This window comes from Grammomys surdaster, unplaced genomic scaffold, assembly GCF_004785775.1.
Source record: "Grammomys surdaster isolate TR1022 unplaced genomic scaffold, NIH_TR_1.0 200, whole genome shotgun sequence".
Lineage (NCBI taxonomy): Eukaryota > Metazoa > Chordata > Mammalia > Rodentia > Muridae > Grammomys > Grammomys surdaster.
This window is the reverse complement of record NW_021604645.1, coordinates 1,774,042-1,792,615: the sequence shown is the minus strand read 5'-3', so window position 1 is coordinate 1,792,615 and position 18,574 is coordinate 1,774,042. Positions and strand designations below refer to the sequence as shown.

The 18,574-nt window shown below is 37.4% G+C and overlaps 1 protein-coding gene across 1 annotated transcript in view; it reads left to right on the top strand.

Annotated features, from left to right (window-relative positions):
• Fam199x (family with sequence similarity 199, X-linked) overlaps positions 1-18,574 on the top strand; it is a 31,022-nt gene that overhangs the window by 3,312 nt on the left and 9,136 nt on the right. Inside the window, exon 2 of the mRNA XM_028770322.1 lies at positions 8,806-9,025. Coding sequence (XP_028626155.1) covers positions 8,806-9,025 — 220 coding nt within the window. The remainder of the gene's footprint in view (positions 1-8,805; positions 9,026-18,574) is intronic.

Below are 18,574 nucleotides of genomic sequence, written 5' to 3'. Positions count from 1 at the left end.
CTTCCTTCCTTCCTTCCTTCCTTCCTTCCTTCCTTCCTTCCTTCCTTTCTTAGAAAGGTGTATTGTTCTGTAGCACAGGGCTGGTCTGGACTTCACTATACAACCCAGGCTGGCCCTAGATTTACTGAGATCCTGCTTCCCCAATATGAGCCATCATACATGGCTTGTCTTTCTTTTTAAATCTTTTCACCTTCTGTAATATTCTGACTTCTTGTCCTTCTGCAAGATGGTATTTGGGGAGATCACGGCCTTGCTGCAGATTCTTTTCAGGGAGAAAACGTGTATTTCGGCAGAGTTTAATTTGGGGAGTTCTTTTATTTTGGAGTTGTCTGCATGACTTCTTTTCTTCACATCATGGGTCATACAGCACTTTCTAGATCACGTATGAATAGTTACGCATGAAAAGTCTACCTGAGATGTAGTCATCATAAAGGAAATTTTATTGCATCTAGAAAGTTTGTCAGTGGTTAGATATTTGGTTTATCTTTATTTTGTTTCCTGATTTTTTACCAGATAAGAAAATGGCCCAACTGTTTAAATAATGCCCTTGATAAGAGCCTTCCTTGTGAGGATGACAGTCTTGTGCCTTTTCATTTATCAGATACCAGGCTGTATCTACAATTTCATTAACTCAGGGAGTCACAGCACCAGTACTAATATCCTCTCAGGATGAATCTCATTGATGACATAGGTTACCATGCCAGCAGTCTAGATTCGAGGGAAAATAAATTCCATCACTAGTAAATACCCTTATTAAGGAACTCACTGTCCAGATAGTTGCAGAAGCATGCACATATGGTCTGTATTACTTGGGGTGCCAAAGTGGGAGGATCACTAGAGCCCAGGTGTTTGAAACTGGTCTGTGTTAAGTTTCTAGACTCCATTCTAGAAATACTTACCCTTTCTTGTGATATTGTATATTGTATGATGTGATTAGGCTTGTCTGGAATTTTGGAAAAGTAGAATATATTTTAGTAAGTCAAAAATGAGTAGACTTACAAGCAAAATGTCAGTGTTAAATTCATTTGCTTTTCAATATGTTTATGACATTTTCTTTTGATAAGGTTTTTCCATTGTAAACAGTGGTTTTGTTGACCTACCTTTCTATCTTTTGCTTCGTTCCTAACAATATTGGTAAGTCTTATTACCAAAATATGAGATAAAAGAGGATATATACCAGATAGTTGGTCCTTTCATCTTTCAAGAGAATATGTACATCGACATAAACCATTGTGAAAAGTGTATAGGTGAGGACATTACCTTATTTTCCACACCTGTATGGCAGGCTGTGAAATGAGCTATTGGAGACATCAGTTACTCAGTTGGGTGATCTGTTTTTACAGAACTAGAGATTGTTCTAGAGTGCCAAACAAGTGCTCTACTACTGTTGTATAGCCCTTGTCATATTTTTATTTTTATCTTACAGGATTTTGCTGAGTTATCCCAGGCTAGCCATGAAGTTGTACTCCTTTCTACAGCTTCTGAGCAGTTGGAATTACAAATGTGTACCACCAAGCCCAGGCCTACCTAAGTTGTGTGACTTCATTGCCACATGTTCAGTCACCACTTACCACAAAACTCTCATTATCTAGTTTATATCTTTGGTTTTCTCTTTTCACTGAAAGGGATAAAGATATTTAGGGAATACACTCCACCGCCGAGTTACAGTCGCATCTCCAATTTTGTGCTTTTTGTACCACTTACAGGTTTCCTATGGTAGGCATGGAACTGGAGGTTCTTCAGGATTGTGCATGAAGCACTCTAACCTTGGACCATCTCAATAACCTCATATTTTTTGTTGTTGTTCTTGTTTGTTTTCTTTTGTTTTTTTGTAACAAAACAAAACAAACAAACAAAACCCAGAGTCTTATTATATAATCCTAACTGGCCTGGAACTCACTATGAAAACCAAGCTGATCCGGGACTTCTGTTGATCCTCCTTCCTATCTCTGCTTCCTGAATACTACCCACACTACCAGACCTAGCTCTTTTCTGAATTTGAACATTTTGTAATTTTATATTTGACAGTGTTTTGTGCTGTAGTCCGAGCTGCCCTGGAACCCACTGCGTAGCTTATGAAAATAACTAAGTCCTTAGTCTATATATACTCTGGAACAGCCTTGGGAAGAAATGCTGTTGGCTTTACTATTTTTTTAACTAACATTTGAACAACAGTTGTTAAATTGTTAACGTCAATCACCATGAATATTGAGACTTTTATCAACATTTTTCTCTCAAGGTTTTGGAAAAAGTCTCCTTTGTAAGTAATTTTATGATTGTAGTTAGAATTTTGATGTTTAGCAGCCTTAGTGGACTAAAATGTAAAGGCTTGGGCTGGAGAGATGGCAGTTAAGGGCACTGGCTGCTCTTATAGAGGACCAGAATTCCAGAATTCCATCCCCAGCACTCACATGGCAGCTCACAATCATCTGTAACTTCATTTACAAAGGATCCAGCCCCCTCTGCTGCCTTCAACGGCACCAGACAACACATGGTGCCCAGATACACATGCCAGGAAAACAACTATACATAATTATTTAAAAATGTAAAGGTTTGTAAAGTTGAATGATTCAGTGCTGAACACGAACTCAACATTCACTGACAGTTCAAAACCATCAGAACAGTCTACAAGAATCTTACATTTTTATTGCAAAAGCTCCTTATGGAAAATGGAAGGCATTTTTAAAAGCCACAAAGACCACTCTCCTCTTTTCTCAGAGAGAGAACACAGTCAGCACTTTGTTTTTTATATTATTTTATTTTGTTTTTGCCATTCTGTTTTTTTTTCCTATATAGGAATACAGGTTAAGGATTGCTTATCTGAAATACTTGGAATCAAATGTATTTCAGATTTTATATATTTTTGATTGCAGTATTCACATACACATAATGAGATGTGACCCAAGTCTAATTCTAAATTCATTTTTCACATGTGTATTGTAGACATAGCTTGAAGAAAATTGTATATAACATTTTTAGTACACCTGTATCTTGGCTGTATTCCATCATTCGATGTCAGGGTGGAATTTTCTACTCATTGTATAAAGCTTGCCTGCAATAAGTATTTGATTTGGGGACACTGTTAATTCTGGATTTTTAGATGAGAGATGTTCAACGTATATAATGAATTAGGGTCAGACTATACTATTACTTGCGAACCATTTACTATAATTATATCGTTCTGTACTTTCCTGTTCTTTTTCTCATGAGTATGTGTGTAAGTTTATGTGTTTATGTATTGTGAGTACCTGTTTGTGTGGCTAGGCCCAAGTGATGTTGCTGGTTGTTTTGTCTGCTTTCCACCTTGTTCATTTAAGCAAGATCTAAGTTGAAGCCAGGGTTTTCCCATTCAGCTAAGTCTGTCTAGCCAGCTTGTCCTGGGGAGCCCCTGTCTCAGCTTTCAGAATTTTGAAGTTTGAGGTGTACAGTGATGCTCACGTGCATAGTTTCATAGCTTCTGGGATTCAGATTCTGGCCCTTGAGCTTGTGTTGCAAATGTTTGAACCATTGAGCCCCTCCACAACCCAGCTCTTTCATTTTTGATAAGTGGTTTGAAAATGCCATTGTTGACATATATTGGTTATTCTTCATGCTTTGGGACATTTACTTTCATTTACTTTATCTTTTAAAAATAATATTATTTGTACATATTTTAATACATTTTTTTTTAGTTTCAAAATTTCTATTTGATAAAGGAAGTAGATTCCTAGAAGGGGAATTACTGAGTCCAAAGGATGAACTTAGTATCACATGCTAGAAATGGATAAAAGTAATTTTATCCATTGCTTTTTCTGCATTGGTTAAAGATAATGCGAATTGTATTTGTAAGTTAGACTAGATATACATACATAGAATTTAAAAATTTTTGACAGGAAAAGAAAGGTATTAGTTTTCTGTCTTGCCAAGTTTTTTTTGTTTCAGCTGTGAATTCTGTTCACTCGCTGCTGAGAAAAAAAGGCAGCTGCATCTGAGAGTATCCAAGCCTTGCTATGTACTCACAAACCTGAAAACCGGAGGAACATCGAGAGAGTGCAAAAGCACACAAACGCCTGACTCTTGTCAGTGATTGACTATTAGATTCTTAAGTGGGACAGGCTTTTTGTGAAGAATGTCATTACTTCACAGGGAGGCAAACATGTTTCCACAGGAGTTTTGCAAGCTGAAAGCCAATTCTAATTAAATTTTAAAAAGTTAGTCTCAGCTTCTCCCAGCACTGAAGATAGTAGTTGGCACCTGGATGTTACTGATTAAGAACAATTGTTAAACGGCTAATGAGTAAAGCTAGAGAGTGGTATGGAGTCACACGGAATTTCAAGACAAGAAAAGAATAGTTTGCCCAGTCTACCTACTGCTGCACCCAGGACACAATTTCTGATTGCTATTTAGAACCTTTATTGCAAGAACCTGGTAATTTGGTTAATTCTGCTGGATTGTTTACTGTTATTAGTCTGTATTTGTTCATGCATGTGTATACATATTCATGTGTACGCAAGGATTCATGTCAAGGGTCTCAATTATTCCCCACCTTATTTTTACTTTTAAAATGTTTATTTTCTGTGTATGTGTTTTGCCTACATGCATGTCTGTACCACATACATGTAGTAAATACTCGTGATGTCCAGAAGAAAGTGCCAGAATGCCTGGAACTGGAGCTACAGATGATTGTGAGCTGCCATGTGAGTGCTGGGAACTGAACCTAGGTCTGCTGTAAGAGCAGCCACTGAGCCATCTCTCCAGCCCCTAACTTAAATTATTTTGTAGTTTCAGACAGGATCTTTCATTGAGTGTAGAGCACACTGATCTGGTTAGACCAGTTGACCAGCAAGACAGGATTGTCCTATCTCCACCTGCCCATCACAGGAAGTACTTCCTCACATTGTTATGTCAGTCTTTCTTACGTGGCTGCTGGAGCTAAAACTCAGGTGATCACATTGCCGCTCCAGACACCTTACGAATGGAGCTGTTTCCCCAGCCCTAGTATTTTTTTTCTAATGAGGATATTATCTATCTAGTAACCATATGATGAAACTAAGTAATACCAAAAAATGTTCTAGGGTCTGGGGAAATAGCTTAGTTGGGAAAGGACTGGCGGAGTTCAGTCCTCAGAATTGGTAACACAGCATGTACTTGTAATCCCAATGCTAGGGAGAGGAACACTATAGATTCCTGGGACTCTCTGGCCAGTCAACCTAACCTACTTGGTAAATTCTAGCCAGTGAGAGCCTGTCTCAAAACAAAAGAGGATAGTATCTGAGAAATGACACAAGGTATTATTCTGGTGTAAATACACATATGCACATGCATGAATCCCCTCCCCCAAACATACACATATACAAAAAAGTATTCTAGAATTGTTAGATGAGTTCTATATTTATGAAAGTTTATTGACATTTGCTCTTTTATTTATGGAACTAAATTAGCATTTGTGTTTCAGTGCTTTAAAATACTTTACCTTCAGTTCAAAGGATAATATACCATGCAATTTTTATTTCCTAACTTTTGTAAGTCATAGGCTATTATATTTAAGGATAGCTGTACAAAACAGATGAGGAATTGTTGAAAGTTACATAATACAAGAAAAACTAGATTTAATGAAAGATAAGGAACAACCTAATAATAGACTTCTTCAGGAAGTCATTATTCCAAGAACTTATTAGTATTGGAAATACTAATTATTATTTTAAGGATTAATTTCCTATGTTACTGTCAAGGCAACTTGAATTTATGTGAGATCTTAATGATCAGTAATATGAAACTAGTGGAAATTTACAAAAGAAAAAAATATCACTATATGACACGATACTCTTATCCTGTTCCCAAACTAGTGACAAAATGTTAGATATTCTTGAGTGCCTGGAATACACACAAAATAGTAATGAAACATTAGCACAAATAATAGAAAAATAGCCAATACATATTTTTTCTTTGTTTGTTCTGAATCAGGGTCTCAATATGTAGTCCTGGCTGGCCTAGAAATTGCTGAGTACACAGGCTAGGCTTGAATCCGCAGAGATCCACCTGCATCTGCTTCCTGAGTGCTAGGTTTAAAGGCATGCTCCACCATACCTGGCTAGATGCACATTTTTAAACAAAAACTATTTTTAAAGTTTATTCATTCATCATTATTATTATGTGTGTATGTATATTCTCTCTCTGGGTATGTGTGTGTATGCGTGGGCATAGATGTCATGGAGGTTACAGGAAACCATTGTGGAGTTAGCTCTCTCCTTCCACCTTTATATGGGTTCCAGGAGTGGTGAACTTAGGTCATCAGACTTGCTTTACCCTTTGAGCCATCCTACCCATCCCAGAAATCAGTTTGACTAAATGTGTGCCATGAACTTCAAAACTGGGCATACTCTTAATCCAATAGTTAGTTTTCAAGCAGCCTATCCTAGGAGACCTTATCTTTTACTAAATAACTACAAACAAAAGGACTAATTTCAGCCAAGTGGCACAGGACTAGTGGTGAAGCAGAGACTGCAAGCTTAAGATCTTCCTGGGCTACAGTGGGAGTTCTTTCCAGTTTGTGAAACTTAGTGAAATCCATCCTTAAAATAAAAATGTAAAAAGACAGCCAGGAGTAGAACTCAGTGATTGATAGAATGTTTTTCTGGTTTTTGTGAGTCTCTAGGTTCAAGTGTTTGTTCTACTGCCAAACACACACACACACACACACACACACACACACACACACACACACAGAGAGAGAGAGAGAGAGAGAGAGAGAGAGAGAGAGAGAGAGAGAGAGAGAGAGAACTCATCTAAGTACTATAAAAACAGCGAAAGCAGCCTATATATTTATTATTGAGATAATATTGTAAATAAATCATGATGTATCCAGTCAATTGACTACTATACGAAATTGATGCCTTCATACAGTAAACAGGTTGAACTTAATTTATGGAAAAATCCAAAATCTAGAACTTTTTTTGAACACCATCATTACCCCTCATGTAGAAAATTCCATTCTGACTTCATGTGATAGGATGTAGTCAAAATACAGATGTATTAAAAATACTTTATATTCTGTGGGGTGGTGGTGCCTCATGCCTTAATCTCAGCACTTGGAAGCTGAAGCAGGTGGATATCTGAATTCAAGGTCATTCTGGTCTACAGAATGAGTTGCAAGAGAGCCAGAGCTACACAGAGAATCCCTGTCTTTGAAAAACCGAAAACTACTGTGTGTGGCTCCACAGATAGAGGCACTTACCACCAGCCCAGTCTGATGATCTGAGTTCTGTCCCAGGGACCCACATGGTGGAAGGAGAGAAGCAACTCCTGCAAGTTGTCCCATGACTTAAACACATGCACACACACTGGACATAATAAATATATAGTTCATAGGATGACATTCAGGTTATGTGTATAGGGTGCATGTAAAAATAAATTAGTTTATTTATTTTTATGTATGCGGCTGTTTTGTTTTGCATTCATGTCTGTCTGTGTACCATGGGCATAGCTGATACCTGATGCCTGCAAAGGTTGAAAGATTGTGCTGGACTCTCTGGATGGAGTTACAGATGATTATGAACTGCTATGTAGGTACTGGCAATTTAAGCTGGTCCACTGCAAGAGCAGTCCCATATAAATTGGTTTTATATTTAGACTTAGGTTTCATCTCCAACACACACATGCACACACACACACACACACACATGCACACACATGCACATATATATGTGTATATATATACACACACAAAGATATTACTGAAAGTTGAAATTGTTAAAACGTTAAAACATGTACAGTCCCCAAACATGTCAGATAAGATATTTATCTTTTACTTAAACATCCAGTATATAGTGAGTGATAAGTGAAATCAGGATACTAAAATATATGCACGCATGTGAAAAAGTACCAAGAAGCTATGTAGTAGGTATTGCTAGATAGTGCACTTAATATGTTAATCTTCTTCACTCATTTCTTAATTTTTTTAGATTTACTTATTATATATACAGTGTTGTGTTTGCATGTATGCCTGCAGGCCAGAAGAGGACCAGATTGCATTATAGATGGTTTTGAGCCACCATACAGTTGCTGGGAATTGAACTCAGAACCTCTGGAAGAGCAGACAGTGCTCTTAACCTCTGAGCCATCTCTCCCGCCCTTCATTCAATTCTTATTCCTATATTTTTATAGTGAGTTTATTTATCATTGATAAAAGTTATTTAAAGGGCCAGAGAAATGGGTCAGTGCTTAAGAAAATTTGCTGCTCTTCCAGAGAACCTGAGTTCAGTTTCCAGGACCCATGTTAGTTAGCTCAGGTGGCTCACAATGGCGTATAACTCTAGTTCCAGGTATCTGCCACCATCTTCTGCCATCCGTGGACACCTGTACACATGAGGCATGCACAGCAAAAGAAGGACTTATTTAAATTAAAGAGGCACCTTTCTCCTTTTGAAGAGAAATGGAAATTGAGTAGATGGGGGGAAAACTACAGTTGAGATGTCAAGTAAATAAGTAACTAATTTTTAAAAATTAAGAGGCACTTGAACTTATGTCCACTTTGTATTCCTTTTATCTGGTCTGAAGTGGATCACCTCATTTTTAGTAATAGTAATAACTGCTATGTACTGGAAGTTTTCTATATGTGTGAAGTTTTCCATATGGATTGTCAGGCAATCCTCACCGTAACTGAGCCATCTCTCCAGCCCTTAGTATGTTTCTTTAAAGGGTAAAGGCTCTAAGAAATAACCCCACTACCCTCATCTTGGTTGCAAGTATAGTAAGTGGGTTTTGTTAATGTCTTCAAATTGTGCGAGTTCTGTGATTCCTTATGTGATTTCTCTGGTGACTTTGAAGGTGGAACCTCACTTCGTGTGGTACAAGTGTTGCAAGCTCAGAATGTAGTGAGGAGCTGTTCTCATCCGTTTCTGTTGGAGATCAAGATGATTGCTATTCCCTGTTAGATGATCAAGACTTCACTTCTTTTGACTTGTTCCCTGAGGGAAGTGTCTGCAGTGATGTCTCCTCTTCTATCAGCACGTACTGGGATTGGTCGGATAGTGAATTTGAGTGGCAGGTAAGTTTCCCCCTCACCACACACACACACACATTAACGTTACTACTATATAAGTAAAAGTGGCAGGTAAGTTTTCCCTGCTTCTTATTAACATCATTCATTATATAAGTAAAGGTATAAATTCTTGTTCCAATTTTTCACTTCTACCTCTGAGTGTTTATTTAATTTTTTTCTTAACAGACCACTCACCTCTTACTAGCCATTGGTTCTTCAGTTAGGCTATGAAAAGAATCAGTCTGAATTGAATTCTTTATGGTTGTGAACTAGGCAAGAAGTCATGTTAAGACTTGCAGAGTGCCTTCTATTTGGGTTCCTTTTCAGTGGCACTTATGTTATCACTATTGGAGTTCCTTACAAGAAACATACATAAGTTGTTAACTCCAGACAGCTGGAATGTAAGTAAGTAAGCCATTAGCACCATGCTAAGCCCAGTGATGCTCCCTTTGCTTGTGTTGACATTCTTTGTTTAGTACTGCTCATAACCAATCTGAAATGTGTCAGCAACGATGTTGGGAATGAAATCCTGCATCACTATCCAGCATGGCAGCTCTCCCAGTTTAACATCCATGGCCTTTCTTGGTGGTATGACTGATGCCATTTTGGAATCTTGAGGAAGTAAAGTTTTCTTTTTATACTTTTTGAAAGCATGTTGTACAGTTAGGAAGTAAGTAGATGGACTATGCATTCTGTATTTTTGCTAATATGCCTTTTAGGCCTCTGATGCTACAGTTGTCCTTTTGTAAATTTTCAAATATTAAATAATCAATATTTTCTATGTAAAGTTTTACTCCACAATTAATAATCGATAGCATTCACGTGCTTAGAAGATACATATCAGGATTAGGTTAGATAGCAAATATGATAAAAACATTTCTACCATTATTATGTAATTTTTGGTTCTTATCAGGAATATACTGTAGTTTGTCATTTGGTATTATTTTTGTATGTAGATGTTTTTCTCCCCACAATAATTTTTTTCTTGTGGCATATATAATATGTAAAATATTTTCAGGGCAAGTTGTTTGAAAAGGCTGCATTATAATGAGTATAGTATTTCAGAAAATATATGCTACTTCATTGTGCCATCCGTTTTGTGATTGAGGACGAAAATAATATTAAAAGAAGCAAGCTTCCCTTGCATAGACCATATATGTTTTATTCAACAAATAAACTTGAATCCCTGCTATTTTGAAAGTCATCTACATATGTGAACTTGTATTTTCAAAAGGGGCTCAGATAGTATTTATTTGATTTAAAACTTTTTTATCAAACTATCACATAACAGAGGATGTTATAAATTAGAAGTCTCAGTCCTACTCTGGGTACCGCTATGAAGTGCTTTTTACAGATACAGGTGTATGTTCATATACAAATAGGGTCATATTTTATTCAATATTTGGCTGTACAAATTTTTTCAGATAATGGGATATCTCATTCTTCAGAGTTGCACCCATCATAACATTTTTAAGTTGGCTTCAGTTTTGTTTATATATGTACTATCAAGAGTGCTAGGCGGGGATATGCCTAATCCTACAGAGACTTGCCGTGCCAGTGCCAGGGGAGGTGGGATAACCAGGGGAGGGCCTCACTCTCTCAGTGGAGGAGAGGGGGGATGTGGGGAAGGACTCTGTGAGGTGGGGAGTGGGAGAATAGTATTTGGGATGTAAACTAATTAATTAAAAACAAATGAAAGAAGAGTGCTACACTGAATTAAGAGGTTTTACAGAAGAAAAATAAATTCACCATCCTCATTTTTATTTTTGTGTTATTTCAGCTTCTGTGCTCTATATAGATGTAAATATGCTTTGGGTAAGAGTTTATTTTTCAACTTTAAAAAGGTGATCAAATTCACCATTTAAATAATTTAAAAACATTTAATTTTATGTTCATTAATATACCCACAATTTTGTATTGATATCACCACTAATTCCATGGTATTTCTGTAGCCCCCCAAAAGAAACTGTTAAGCACAGAGTTCCACTTCTTTTCCGCCTTTATCACCTGACAAACACCAATCTATTCTATAGATTTATCTTTAAAGTATTTTCTATTAATTTAGTGTTTGCATGTATGCAAGTGCACATGCCATAGTATCCACATGGAGGTTGGAGTGCAACTTGTTAAAATTGTGTTCTCTTCTTCAAGTATGTGTCTCCCCGGGATCAAACCTAAGTTATTGGGCTTCACTGAGCTATTTTATCAACTTTCAGTTTGCCTTTCTTCATGTATAAATGGGCTTACATAATTATATATGGCTCTTGTAGCTGGCCTCTTTTTTTTTTTTTGGTTTTTCGAGACAGGGTTTCTCTGTATAGCCCTGGCTGTCCTGGAACTCACTCTGTAGACCAGGCTGGCCTCGAACTCAGAAATCCGCCTGCCTCTGCCTCCCAAGTGCTGGGATTAAAGGCGTGCGCCACCACCGCCCGGCTTGTAGCTGGCCTCTTAATTGTTGCACTGTTTTCAAGGTTCATTCATATTGTAGCATGTAACAGTCCTTCATTCCTTTCTGTAGCTGATTTTAGTTTCTCCTTTGTCTATACTCGATGTTCATGTTTTTTACTGTAGCCATCATAGCGAGGTGGTGTCATATTTTGGTTTTGATTTACATTTCTCTGATGACTAATGTTGAGCATCTTTTCATCACATCATTATCTTTAGAAAAAAACCTGTCTAAATCCTTTGCCCACTTTTATTGATATCTGAGTAATTATAAATCCTTGTTCTGTATTTTTCTTACTAAATATACAATTTATTAAATTTCCCTTTTGTAGATTGTCTTTTCACTTAATTGTGGCGTTTAATTTGATAATGCCCTTTGATAAAATTCTTTATTTAGACAGGATCTTTCCACATTGCACAGGCTGACCTTCAACTCAGGACCTTCTTAAGTCAGTTCTAGTTTTCAGGCTTCTACTACTATGTGCAGCAAATGATTATCAATATAGATAAGTCCTATGCATGTGTTTTTCTTTATTGTGTTTATGATACTGTATTTTAAAAATTGGCTTTACCTGTTTACCTGTTCCTTCTTAGAGTTTTAGAGATTTAATTCTTATAAGTAGGTCTTTGATGGATTTTGATTTTTTTTTTTTTTTTTTGCATATGGTTCCCTCTGCCTCAAAAAGTGAAGCTGGTGAAAGTCTATCTTTTTTCCTATTTGGAAAACCAAGTTTTCCATCGAGTATAATGTTAGTAGTTTTTCAGTAAATGCTCTGTATTATACAAATTCATTCCTCTGAATATTGACTTGTAGAATTTTTAAAATTTTTTTAGTATATTGATGTTTGGCCTGCATGTATGTCTGTGTGAGAGTCTTAGATTCCCTGTAACTAGAATTACAGACAGTTGGGAGCTGCCATGTGGGTGCTGGGAATTGAATCTGGGTCTTTTGGAAGAACAGCCAGTGTTCTAGCTGCTAAGCCATCTTTTCAGTCCCAATTTCTAGGTTTTTTTTTTTTTTAATTTAGCATCATTTGCTAAAAAGTCTATTGCGTTTCTCATGGCAAGTTTGTTTATTGTTTATTTTTGGACTCACAATTCTATTTGCTTAATGTCAATGTCTGTTCTTATGCTTGCACAACAATGTCTTAATTGTGGGTTCAGAGTATGTTTTGAAATTCGGAAGTGTGTGTTCTTCCATGTTATTGTTCTTTGTTTGTTTTGGTTTTGTATTTTTCAGACAAGGTCTCTCTATGTAGTCCTAGCTGATCTAGAACTCACTATGTAGATCAGGCTGGCTTTGAACTAGATCCACCTACCTCTGCCTCCCAATTGCTGTGATTTGAGGCTTGCATCTTAACACTCAGCCAGTGTTGTTGCTCTTTATTAAGATTGTTTGGATTTTGGACATCCCTTGCAATTCCATACATATTTTAGGATCAGTTTTTCTATTTCTACAAGATAGGGCAGTTGAGATTTTAATAGAGATTATACTAAACCTGTAATCACTATCTGCCCCGTCCAACAGGGCATTAAACAGGGGTCCGGGGAGGTCACCTGAAAGAGAGGATGGGGGAAAACAAGCGAACACAAAGAACCACTGCTTGTCTATAGGCTGATCAAACGGTAATTTTTACCTTTTCACACAGGGGTTATATACACAAAAAGGCAGGATGTGGGGAAGGGATTGACGCAGGAACATAGGTGTTCTCAGGGGGAGTACCGATATCTTCCAGAACAGGGTATTGGCTGGGTGAAGGTTCAGGGGACAGGTCACTATGACTCTGTCTATGATTCACTTGTCCTTTTCTAAGTTGGTACTATCCACCAAGGCTACCCAAGGTCTATGACTACTATCCAGGCTGGTAAATTTCCACCAAGGCTACTTGTTTATAGTATCCTATAGCCATCTGTTCAGTGTTTTTCCATAGAGACCCAAGACTTTGTGTTAGCAGGCTGACTAAGGCCTATTGCTGATTTTAGGCCTTCAGTGTATAAGCAAGGCTGCTCCTTACAACTGTCTTAATTTAAATAATCCAGTTCATGAAGGTGGGACTGTTTTTATTCATTTTTTTTCAATGATGTTTTACAGTTTTCAGTTCCAAATCTTAAACGTTTTTGGTTAAATTTATTATAAATTTTTTATTTTCCTTTGAATGTGGTATTCTTAATTTTTTATTTTCCTTTGGATATGGTATTCTTAATTTTTTCAGATTTCTCACTGCTATGTATAAAGCAATATACAATGCAATCTTTTAAATATTGAGTTTGTATTCTACAGCTGAACATGTTTGTTAGCTTTGCGTTTTCCCTCCTATGTGGGTTCATCTGTGTTTTCCATTATTTAAGATCATGTTATCAGTGAATTGTTTTCTCTTTCCTTCCAGTCTGTCTATTTCTTTCTTTTTTATTTATTTTTAAGTCAAATCGTAATTTTTACTTATTCACACAGGGGTTATAACTCAAAAAGGCAGGGCGTGGGGAAGGGAATGACACGGGAGCATGGGTATTCAGGGTGGGTACAGATATCTTTCAGTCTGTCTGTTTCTTGCTTGCTCGTTCTACCTAGATCATTAAAGTGTTTTAATCATAAAAGTTTTGAAGTGGCCTAGTAACGATGATGCATGCCTATAACCCCATCACTCAGGACACTGAGGCAGTTAGAATCAGCCTGGGGTAGACCCTGGCTGGGATCCTGGGTGAGACCCTAGGTATCCTCCTACCTAAAAAAAGGTACAAAAGGTGATAACATTGGGGAAAGCTTATCTTTTTCCCTCTGTTCTTAGGAAGAGTACTTTCAGTCTTTTGCTATTTAATATAATGATAAAAGTAGACTTTTTTTTTTAGCAAATGCTAGATATCAAACAGAAATTTTCATTCTTTTTTATTTTTTATCTATTTTTTTTTTATTTTATGCAACGATCCAACCATTTAATAACAAAAGCTCCTCACTATTAGGAGGCTGTGGAAAGCCAAGGAAAATGAGGATGTCAGATGGACTCCTGGATTAAGAACTGCGTTGGGTAGAGGCCTCTTTGTCCAGACACTGGCTTGAACCTCACAGGAGGCCGGAGCTGGCCACACACCACCAAAAGTATGAGAGTGCTGGCTGGTGTGGATGTGTGCTTCACTAGCTTGCTTCTGCCAAGTCCAGATCTCCGTGAGGGATGACTGGAGTTCACACAGGCCTTGTCCTCTTGGCCTTTTTCTCAGACCTCACAGCTCCATCACCGGCTTTCCTCTTCTCTGTGAGCTTGTTGACCTCTTGGATCTTGCGCCACTTGACAAACATGATCTTTTGGTAAAGGTACTCCTCTCACTTTTTCATCATCATGATGGCCAGGCGCTTGGCCTCACTTTCCTCCTCCTTGGCCAGCAGTTTCTCAATGTGGAGCGATGGGAGGTCTGGAGAAGAAATATGAATGAGGCTCTGACACCAATTATATCACGAGAAATCGCTAGTTTAGTCAGTATATTCTTTTCTCACAAAAGTGGTTTTGTCAATTTTTTTCTGTGTTTATTGAAATGCTAGGTGATTTCTTCTTCTGTTAATAGAATCATTAAAGTTGATCTATTAATAGACTTGATACTATTACATTGATTGTTTTTCATGTTTAATCACCTTTATATTTCTGAAATAAGCCCTAATGTTTCATATTACTTAGTCCCTTTAAATTGATTGTGAGTATAGTTTTATAGTATTTTGTTAGGGGATTTTACATTTATATTTATAACTGTAAGGGACACCAGTCTCTAATTTTCTTACGTCTGTGTATTAGTCAGGGTTTTCTGGAAGAACGGAACTGATAGAATAAATACATATTAAATGGAGTCTTATTAGATTGGATTACATGGTATAGTCTAGGTAGTCCAGCAGTAGTCCTCTCAAAATGGGGTGGCCGAAAACCTTGTAGTTGCCCAGTGCATGAAGCTGGACGTCTCAGTAGTTTCAATCTAGTGCTGCAGGTCTGGGGGAGTTTGTGGAGAGACACTAGTCTTTAGCCCATGCTAGAAGCCCAAAACTGGATTCTGATATCAGCAAAGGAACAGGGCAGCAGCAACCATAACAGAGCAAATAAAGTTGCCAGTAAAAGTGAAGTCCAGAGGGTAAAAGGAAAGCTCCCTTCTAGCTTTTAAAATTTTTCTTTCTTTTATCTGGACTGCCATCCACATATAGAATGGGTCTTTCCACTTTAAATGATCCAATAAAGAAATTCTCTCACAAGAGTGCCTAGGGGCTTGCCTTTTACTCAATTCCTTATCCAGTCAATTTAACAAACAAGATTCACAGCCTGTTAGGCTTGATTATCATAGCTATATGGGTCTCTTAGAAAGATTTAGCCATGGTGGCACATGTATTTAATCTCAGCATTTAGGTAAGTGGATCTCTGTGAGTTCAAGATCAGCCTGCTCTAGACAGTGAGTTTCATACCAGCCAGGAATACATAAAGAGACCTTGTCCTCCCAACAGATCAAATAAAGAAAGAAATAAGCAAGCAAATGTAAACAAGGTAAGCACTTTCATAAGTTGTAGCCCATCTAATACCAGGGATATATGTGATCGTAGAGGTGTTGTGTAGATGATGAAAGGTTTTATATGTCAAATGAGAAAATACTATGAAATGTTCTCCAAGAGAGAAGTGTTTCCTGATTTATTACTTATGCATTTAATCACTAAATCACTGCAAATGCTAAGATGCTACTTCATCCAGAGATTAAGATCTTGCCTTTTAGAGTAGCTACTATTTTTTTTTCTCAGAAATCCACTTGTAAGAGCAGCAAGGACTCTTAGTTGCTAAGCCATCTCTACAGCCAGATTTACTAGTTATGTTGGAGTATAGGTAATCTATTCCCACTGATATTTAACATTGTTAGGAAATGTTTCCTTATCATTGTGAGATATTGTTAATCAACGTTAATTATTATTAAGTATCAACTAATATTAAGAAAATCATGCAAGATGATGCTTGCAAATTATTGTTAGGATTAACAGAGCAAAATCATTGTGCCTAGAGGTTAAACATCTGTCAGGCTGAAAAATCTGCATCTATTTAAACTTTTGAGCAAATGTTTTGGTGCAAATGTTTTGGTAACATAAGTGATTCATCTATTCTTTGGAAAGTTCAATTTGACGAGTCATACTTTGAGAAATCATCTCTGTTGTTGACCAGGAAAGCTTAGAGAATGCACAGAGTGAATAATTCTGCTGTCACACTTTAAATCTAAAAGTGCAATCTGAAATTACACATCAGCTCTTGTGGAAATGAAGGTTACTCACAGAATTCTGCTGTCTCTTGCAGAAAATATGACAGAGGTTTGATTTAATTCTGTCCATGTGTCACAGCTACTGATTATGGTAGAAAGATATTGAATACAGTCTACAAAAAAATATAGGATAGGACTCATTAAGCACTTTTTTATTCTGAAATACTCTATTAATTGTAAAGTGGGAACTTGCTGGCTAATATATAGGAGCTAATACAATTAATTGGGCTGTATAACTGCTATTGTAGCCCCTTATGTTCAATTGACTACTTAGCATTTTCACCTTTATCTGATGTTGAGTCCTTGATCTGTGGTGTTACTTCAAATTATAGTGGTTCCATAGACAAAGTTCATGAGCATTTGTGGCATGTCTTATAGCATAGTGAATAATGACTGTTGTCTATTCAAAGAATATTGGCACACACTCCATTTTCCTGCTGTCTGTATCCAGATTGCAACCTTATTTCATACTACATTAAAGGCCAGATTACCTGGCATATTTGAAAACATTGCACTTGTGTTCAATTTTGAATTTGGTCACTACTCATATGGATTTCTTTGGATACCATTATTTGTGGGAATGAGGGTGTTAAGCTAGACTTGATTAACACTTGAAAACGTGAATATACCATCCTGGGTGGCTTATGTGATCATGAATTATTTTCCAATAGTCTTAATATTTGACTCCTTGGTAACCATTTGGTTACCAAATAGCTCTTTTTTTCTTAAGAGTTTATTTTTATATTTTGGTGTATAGTCCATTATGTTGTGTAAGTCCTAGAAACAGAATCTCAAGGAGGCTACTCTTGCATGAGGAGTCAGTAAGTAGAGAGCAATGAATGTTCCTAAACAATTTATAAATTATTTTCTTTCTTCAAAACTTTCTCACCCATTTTTCCTGTTTATGCATATCAGAGTGTCTGTGAGATTACAACAAAAACTTTATGTTCAGTTCCGTCTTTGTTCATTCTTTATTTCATTAAATTCTGTCACTTTTGTGTCTATTCCTACATGCCACAGGAGTGCTTCTAGTTCTGTTATTGTCCACATCCTCAGCGCTGATTTTCTTTACTTCTTTCTTTCTTATTTATCGTGTCTGCCTGTCTATATGTCATATATGTCTATATGTCAGGATAAATCTTAGGAGGAGCTGGAGGGGCCGAAGGCTTACACTCGGGTGCAGGTGTTGGTTTCAGTTTACATTCTGACTCTCGGAGAGCCAGGACTTGGGAGCCTGGCTTACGTCTCTGAATTCATGGCTTACCCATGAAGGGGGATTCTGGACCAGGTCTTGCCAGACAGTGATGTAGGGCTGCTGGTCAGGGTGTCTTCTCTGTAAAATAACAGCTTTAACTTCAAGAATGATAGTCGGGTTAAAAGTGCCTTCTGGTGGCCATCCTACCTCAAACTTGGGTCATTCAGAAGCGCAAAAAGTCTGCCACGGTCCTTTCTTAACCTCAACTGACAAGTCATGAGCTTTAGTTCATACATTAGTCCAATGGTCCAGAGTCAAACTCAAAGGAGTTGTTACGGTTTGTCCCATGTTCATGAATAGCACAAAACACAGACAAAATAAACACACACACAAAATAACAAATAAAACCTCGTCTCAATCGCGAATGTCAGCACCACTCCAGAAAAAAAAGACAGCCAGAAATCTACTGAGGTCCTCCACTCTGCCAGGACCATGGTACCTTCCTCAGCCTCCAGACAGGAGTCACCCAGGCTTCCCTGACCAGTGATCCTCCCAGCACATCTGCCGACCACTCCTTTCATTTCTTTGCGAAAGGAATGGCTGTAAACTGAAAGTGCACTTTTCAGAAACTGAGCAATCAGACAAGCAGA